Source organism: Loxodonta africana, chromosome 10 (assembly GCF_030014295.1).
Source record: "Loxodonta africana isolate mLoxAfr1 chromosome 10, mLoxAfr1.hap2, whole genome shotgun sequence".
NCBI classification, from domain to species: Eukaryota; Metazoa; Chordata; class Mammalia; order Proboscidea; family Elephantidae; genus Loxodonta; species Loxodonta africana.
This window is the reverse complement of record NC_087351.1, coordinates 112,620,377-112,628,483: the sequence shown is the minus strand read 5'-3', so window position 1 is coordinate 112,628,483 and position 8,107 is coordinate 112,620,377. Positions and strand designations below refer to the sequence as shown.

Sequence of the window (8,107 nt, the reverse complement as noted above, 5' to 3'; positions counted from 1 at the left end):
GTGAAATTTTAACCGAGACAAAGACTACTGCGAAGAAGAAGGGGCATCTATGAAAGTGGGAGATCGGTGAAGACAGCGGGCCTGGGAAGCGATGGCTGGCCAGACGGCGACAAAGACACGCTCAAGACGAGGAAGTTTTCGGAAGCTATAAATAGCCAAGCCACGGGACGAGCGCTCCACGATCTACCGGGAAACAGGCGCCCAACGGCCCCGTCTCGGTTTCCGCGGGTCACAGTGGGGTAACCGACACCCTCCCAACGGTGGCCCTGGGGGCTCGCGGGCGCTTCCCCCACCGCGCGCGCTGCTCCCCACCCGCGGGCGCCGGACCCAGGCGGGCGCCGGACCCAGGCGGGCGCGGGAGCCAGGCGGGCGCGGGGACCGGACACCGCCGCGAGCTGCGAGCCCCGCGGCCCGGGCGCGGCGAGCGCGGGCGGACATCTTCCCTCGGCGGCCCGCCCGCCTTTGTTGGCGCGGCCCTGCACACTCACCGCGCCGCCATCGCTCGCCCGGAGCCGGGAGCCGGGAGCCACGAGCAGAGGCCGCCCGACGCGAAAAAGGAAGCACAGGCGTTTCTCGTCAAAGCAGACTTTATTGGGGCGGCCGGCAGCCTCGCGCGCGCCGGCCGCTCCGCCGCACCGCCCGGGGCCGCCCCCGGCCCGCCCGCCGCTCCGCCGCACCGCCCGCCCCTCCCGCTCTTCTCCCAGCTCCCCGCCCCGCCGCGCCCGGGGCCGCGCGGACCGCTCACCGGCTCCCGAGGCGGCGGCTGCAGCGGCGACGCCCCGCTCCCGAGCGCGGCCCCGGCCTGAGGCGGCGGCTTTCGTGGCGGCGGCACTGCGGTGGGCGGGGGCCGCGCGACGAGGAGCGACAGGAGGCGACGGCGGCGGCGCGCGCTGACGTCACGCGCCGCGGGCCAGCCGTCGCGCGCGCGAGCCGCCCCGCAGACCCCAATCCGGGAGGAGCCCGGGCGGGTGGGCGGGGCCGCGGCGGCGAACGGGACTGAGTGATTGGCGGCGGGGGAGGAGCCAGAGGGCCTGCGAGCGAGTGGCAGCGAGGCGGGGCGGGCCGCGGCCAGCGCGGAAGTCTCGCGAGGCCGAGCCGGAGCGGAGTGTGGCGGCGGCGGCGGCGGCGAGATCTGGGCTCGGGGTGAGGAGTTGGTATTTGTGTGGAAGGAGGCGGAGGCGCAGGAGGAAGGGGGAAGCGGAGCGCCGGCCGGAGGGCGGGAGGAGGCGCGGCCAGGGCGGGCGGCCGAGGCGCGCCGAGGCGAGGCGGGGAGCGGGACGAGCCGCGGCCGAGCGAGCGCGGGGCGCACCGAGGCGAGGGAGGCGGGGAGCCCCGCCGCCGCGCCCGCCCCTTCCCCCGCCGCCCGCCCCCTCTCCCCCCTCCGCTCGCCGCCTTCCTCCCTCTGCCTTCCTTCCCCGCGGCCGGCCGCCTCCTCGCCCGCCGCCCGCAGCCAGGAGCCGAGGCCGCCGCGGCCGTGGCGGCGGAGCCCGCAGCCATGGCCTCGGGCGACACCCTCTACATCGCCACGGACGGCTCGGAGATGCCGGCCGAGATCGTGGAGCTGCACGAGATCGAGGTGGAGACCATCCCGGTGGAGACCATCGAGACCACGGTGGTGGGCGAGGAGGAGGAGGACGACGACGACGACGAGGACGGCGGCAGCGGCGAGCACGGCGGCGGGGGCGGCCACGGGCACGGCCACCACCACCACCACCACCACCACCACCACCACCACCCGCCCATGATCGCGCTGCAGCCGCTGGTCACCGACGACCCGAGCCAGGTGCACCACCACCAGGAGGTGATCCTGGTGCAGACGCGCGAGGAGGTGGTGGGCGGCGACGACTCGGACGGGCTGCGCGCCGAGGACGGCTTCGAGGACCAGATCCTCATCCCGGTGCCCGCGCCGGCCGGCGGCGACGACGACTACATCGAGCAGACGCTGGTCACCGTGGCGGCGGCCGGCAAGAGCGGCGGCGGCGGCGGGTCGTCGTCGGGCGGCGGCCGCGTCAAGAAGGGCGGCGGCAAGAAGAGCGGCAAGAAGAGTTACCTGGGCGGCGGGGCCGGGGCGGCGGGCGGCGGCGGCGGCGACCCGGGCAACAAGAAGTGGGAGCAGAAGCAGGTGCAGATCAAGACCCTGGAGGGCGAGTTCTCCGTCACCATGTGGTCGTCAGGTGAGCGCCGGCCGCGCGCCCCGGGCCCGGGATGTTTTTGTTTTGAAGGGAAGCCATGTTTTATGTGTGTGATGGGCGCCGCCATCTTCTCCGCAGGGCAAGTATGGCGGCCCCGAAAGATGGCGCCTGTGCGGCGGCGGCGGCGGCGGCGGGGGCGGCGGGCCGGGCCGAAGATGGCGCCGGCGGCGGCGCCGGCGGGCCGCAGTGGCGCACTTCCCGGCCGGGCGAGCGGGCGGCCCGGGGCGGGGCGGGCGGCGCGCGCTGGGCCAACCGGCCGCGGCCCGCGGGCGCCGCCGCCGCCGCATTGTCCGGCCCCGGGGCGCGGCGTGGGGGGCGCGGGCGGCCGGGCGCCTGGGGTGCGGCCGCCTCGGGCTGGGGCTCGGGCTGGGGCTCGGAGCGCGGCCTGGGACGCGCCGCACCGCCTGCCGTTCCGGCGCTGCCCGCTGGGGGCGCCCGCGGCCCTCCGCCCGCCCCACTTCCCCTCGCTCCCAACCGCCCCGGAGGGGGAGGGGCGCGGGCCCCGCCCACCGACGCTGCGCGCGGCCCGGCCGTCCGGTTCCCCCCCCGCGCCCCGACCCCGGGCGCTCGGGCCTCGGGTTCCGCGGGTGTCGGGCCCCCCGGCCCTCGGGTTTCGCGGGTGTCGGGCTCCCCGGGTGTCAGGCTCCCCGGGCGGTCAGGGCTCCCCTGTCGTCAGGCCCTCCGGGTGTCGGGCCCGCGGGCTCCCCGGCTGTCAGGCTCCCCGGGTGTCGGGCCCCCCGGCCCTCGGGTTCCATGGGTGTCGGGCCCCCCGGCCCTCGGGCTCCGCGGGCGGCGGTTGGAGCCTGTCACGGGGCGCGCAGCGGGAAGAGGTCTCGGGGCCGCAGGCGTTGGTGGGCAATGCCAGTCTTCCACGTCCGCGAGGTTTTGGGTTTTTTTTTTTTTCCCCCAAAGTGCTTGACGTTGTGAAAGTAGGTTGGCCGGTGACACAGCTGTGGACGCTTACGACTAAGTTAATAAAATCCACTACTTTCCTTCTAAGCTGCTTTTTACTAGATAAAAACATAGCTGCTTATTTTTCCCGTGAAAAGAAAGACTTTAAAAAGCGTCTTCTACTATTTTAGTACTGCTGAGAGCGAAGGTCAGAGAAAATATCTAGGGCAAAAGGGACTTATCTGCATGTGTGAAACCGTTGAGTTTTTTAGAGCTCTAGCTCAGTGCTGGTTTTCTCATGCCGGTATCCCGTGTTCACATGCTGTCTAGCTAAATTGCTGCGGTGTTAAATAGGAAGAGATTGAGAATAATTCGGCCCTAAGTAGTTAATCCAGCACCCGTGTAGATTGAAATTGTAGAGCCCCCACCCCCATGATTACTCTAAAGCTATTAAATAAAAATCCAGAATTGGATAAACCCCAAAATAGGGAGCTTCGAATGTTAAGCAAACCTTTTGCCCTCAGTGAATTCCAACTCATAGTGACCCTACAGGACAAGCTAAAACGGCCTCCTAGAGTTTCCAAGGAGCGCCTGGTGGATTCGAACTGCGGACTTTTTGGTTAGCTCTTAACTACTGTGCCACCAGGGCTTTCTTGAATATTAATCATTGTTAAAATTCAGAAGAATGAATGAAGTAGAAGAACGGACTGAAAAGCTGATCTCGTCGCATCTAGTGCAAGCCCCCAGGTTAGGATCGCTGAAGCTGCGTGGATCCATGAGTCAGACAGCTGAGCAGAGGGTTCCGAGTTGCTGCCAGAACCTATAAGCATGTGCTAACTGGCACCGTGCTGGGTTTCATAAGCCCCTTGCCATCGAGTGGGTTCCGACTCCTAGTGACACCGTAGGACGAAGGAGAGCTGCCCCGTAGGGTGTCTGGGGCCGCGGTCTTCACCGAAGCAGACCACCGCATCTTCCTCCGCAGAAAGGCCGGTGGCTTCGAAGTGCTGACCTTTCTGGCAGCTGCTGAGCATGCTTAACCGCTGCACCACCAGGGCTCCTTGCTGGATTCTGTGTAATGTAGTAATTGAGTTCAGCAGAAGCAGTATGTTGAAATGAAATCTTAGTTCCCTAGTGGTTCTCAAAAGACACCTGTAATAGTTTTGGTAGCTCAAAATGATTGTACACTGATTGTGTTCAAGTAAAAGGCTGTGGTTTTTCATTAATAGAAATAGAATGAGGGAGGAGAGGGTTTGATATTGATGAGTCTGCTGAATTCAGGATGCCATCTGAAATTAGGTGTTTAACTGAAGCTACTTTAACTATGTGAAACTACTTTTTCTCCTACTGAATTTCCGGAGCGTATTTTGTATCTTTTACATTCAACGTTATTTTGTATCAAATTGCTAACAGTACCTTTAGAAACCCAGAACACCTGGTAATACGTAGCTTTGCGGGATGATCAGGTCAGCCAGTCGGGGGAGAATGTCTGAGGGGCTTGGCTAATGAGGGTTAATGTGCCATTAAGCCAACATTTCAAGTCATTAATTCCCTTGTACACGTGACAGCTTACAAGGTTGCACAGTTTGAGGTTATTTTAATGTCCATTTCCTTAAAGAATTAGCTCTCTAGCATGTTACGGAATACTGTGCGCATGGAGGTAAATGTAAACATTTGATGGTAACGTGCAGGATGGCCTATTTCCTCAGACGTGTTTTGTGGTAAACTGTCCCCCTTCCTTGTGCTTGTGGTTTGAAGTTCTTACCAAAGAGAAGGTAAATAGTTTGTGGTCAACTGTGTATGTCTCAAGTTCAAATTCTGAATAAAGTCTAATCTTCAGAACTGAAATAACACCAGATTGATTGTAACAAGTGAAGAAATCAATGCAGGTTAGTTTTTTGAACTAAATTTGCGCACACAAGTGTGTATGTGTGTGTGTTGACTGTGGCAGGTAAATATTAAATGCTCCCACAGGCTTTATCTCCTCTGATCCTGGGCATGAGAGTTTTAAACTACACTGTCGTTTCACTGACAGCCCCTTAGATTGGAATAAATAGCAAGGCCGTGGTTATGCCTAAGCCCCAAGCCTAGTTACCTAAAGCACCTATAAAAATAGTTGTGTGTAGAGTGTATTCTCCAGGCTCTACTTTCTTGTTAGCATCTCTTGGTAAAAATGAAAAAAAAAAACAGTTTAGTGGGAGCTAGCATGCTTGTGGAAACCATATATTTGGTTTTTATAGGTTCCTTTTCCAAAAGGTCGAAGGTTTGGACCCACCAGCCGCTCTGCAGGAGAAAGATGTAGCAGTCTGCTACTATAATGATTTATAGCCTTGGAAACCCTATGGACCAGTTTTACTCTGTCCTATAGGGTCTCTCTGTGAGTCGGTATCGACTCGACAGCAGTAGGTTTGGTGCCATCTTTCATTAATTTCTTACAGTTAACAGCATTCTGTATGGTGGATATCTTTTGAGTGGAACAGCAGCAAGGGAAACTATTTAGTAGTTCTCCGGTACACAGTAGCCCTGGTGGTACAGTGGTTAAGAACTCAGTCTGCTAACCAGAAGGTTGGCAGTTCAAATCCACCAGCCACCTTGGAAACTATAGGGCAGTTCTACTCTGTCCCATAGAATCGTTAAGTTGGAATTGACTAGACGAGTTTCTTTTTTATATGTATGTATATGCATGTTTTTTTGAAAGACTAACTTTTCTTATTTTATAGAGCTTACACTGGGTTGAGTCGGGAAGCTAATGATGAAAACTTAGCATTTAAAACATTTAATTTTGAGAGAAATTCGAAGGCTTTAAAATCTTAGGGTTTCATTTAGTTAGAAATTGTGACTTCATGGAGCTGTTGATATTTTAATTTTCTGTTAGGCTGTATGTAGGAGTGCTTTGTGCTGGATTGAGCAAAACATCTCGCAAACCAAACCAAACCAAACTCACTGCCATCGAGTCGATTCTGACTCACAGTGACCCTATAGGACAGAGGAGAAGTGCCACAGAGGGCTTCCAAGGCTGTAATCTTTAAGGAGGCAACTGTCACGTCCTTCTCCCGCAGAGCGACTGGTGGGTTCGAACCATCGACCTTTCAGTTAGCAAGCAAGCACTTTAACCACCATACCACCAGGGTTCCCCTCTAGAAAACCATTGATAGTAAAATCAGTGAATTGGAAGAAAGCAGAAGAGTATTAAATTTTTTTTAGTTTTATAAATTGAGAAAGTTCAGGTTTACTAAAACTTACTAGTCTTGGCCGTTTGTCATTCTTCTTGAGTTTCCTCCTTTTATACCAGCGTGATCAGCTTCTGAAAACTCAGCCATTGAAAACCCTGTGGAGCCCAGTCCTACTCTGACAATAAAAAGGACTCACCATGAGTTGGAGTCAACTTGATGACACATGGTTTTTAATTATCCCTAAGTAGACATGCCTTGTGGCCCCATGTGTGTCAGAGTAGAACCGTACTCCTGGGGTTTTCAGTGGCTGATTTTTCCTAAGGAGATCTCCAGGACTTCCTTCCGAGGCCCGGACTGGACTCGAACCTCCAAGCTTTTAGTTAGTAGCCGAGTGTGTTAACCATTTCCACCACTCAGGGCCTTGCCATGAGTCAGTTGACTCGACGGCAACTGGAGAAAAAAAGAAAGTGATGCCATAAATACAAATTCCTGTGGAGCCACAGCAGAGAAGCCCTCCAAGGCAATGGTGTCAGCCTTGTGACCTACACAGGCAGCCTTAGTCACAAATCTGACTCCGGGTCGGTAGGTAGCTCAGGAAGCCTTACCTTACTGGTGAAACCTTCAGTGCCGCCAGAGGCTCCACTCCAGGGTGTTAACCTTTCCTTTTCCTGCCCACTCCCCCTAGTGGGAACAGAACAGTTTATATCAGGAAAAGGTCAGGTCTCCTCTCTTACCTGTAACTAGCATTTTAGAAAAATAACTAGGTTTCCAAAGAGGTTTAAAATAAAAGACGTATGCTAGGTTCCTAGCAATTAGGTGGGTATTTCAGAAAGTTTGTCTATTTTGTTTTCTTTCTTTTTGAAGACTGCTTAGTAAGGTCAGTTTGTTTTAAGGCTGAGAAACTTAGGACCATAATTGGCACAAATGGGCAAATGGTTAAGCACTGGGATGGTAGCCGAAAGGTTGACTGTTGGAGCCCACCCAGCGGTTCTGCTGGAAAAAGACCTGGTTATCTGCTCCTATGAAGATTACAGCCAACAAAACCCTCTGGGGGCAGTTCTGCTCTGTCACATGGGGTTGCCATGAGTCTCAGTCCACTGATAGCACCTGACAACAACAACAGGTTATTAGCAAAACAGTGATTAGAATGAACATTTCTTAAGATCCGCATTCTTTTGCTTAACTCCTGAGCTGCTCTTCCCAGGTGACGTTTTCTCTGTGCTCTTTCTTACTACTTCCTGTGGGAAAAGTAAGCCAAAGTGGTAACTCATCATTGTGGGAGATCTAGACTTTAAACTGAGTATTTACCCGTAAGTTGTGTTCTGTCGTATTACTGGATAAACACTTTAAGTCTGGCATCTTGAAACACTACTTGGATGTTAAAATAACATGAATTTCATTGCTGCTGGTGGAATATTAGGATGGTCTTAGGAGCGGCTTGACTGTTGGATAGGTCTGTTTTCGTACATGTGGCAGGCTCACCCGATCACAGTACACCAGAGGGGCCGTTTCCCAGCCCTGAGTGTCTCGCATTGGCAGCTCCCACTCTGTTTAACTTTGTGATTAATTATCAATAACAGCAAGCCCAATAGTTTCTGGGAATCATTCGAGTAATAACATCGAATTTCCTCTCTAGAAGGCACTGATGGAAGGGTATGACCTTGGCATGTCTTTTAATTTGTTACCTTGGGATCTTTGCAAAATGAGTTGTTGGAGTGGGGCAGGACTAAAATCATTTTCAGCTCCTCATAGCGGGGGAAAAACTCCCTTACACAATCCTACGTGACGGTAGGAAGCAGTATATATACTGAGTTGCCTAGAGCAAAGCTCACCAGTTTCACTGCAGCCTGGCAG

At 56.1% G+C, this 8,107-nt stretch overlaps 1 protein-coding gene across 1 annotated transcript in view; it reads left to right on the top strand.

Moving 5' to 3' along the window:
• The first annotated feature begins 1,445 nt into the window (after window positions 1–1,445).
• The window catches only part of YY1 (YY1 transcription factor), a 28,496-nt gene continuing 21,834 nt past the window's right edge, over window positions 1,446–8,107 (top strand). Inside the window, exon 1 of the mRNA XM_064292980.1 lies at window positions 1,446–2,174. Coding sequence (XP_064149050.1) covers window positions 1,496–2,174 — 679 coding nt within the window. The 5' untranslated portion in view covers window positions 1,446–1,495. The remainder of the gene's footprint in view (window positions 2,175–8,107) is intronic.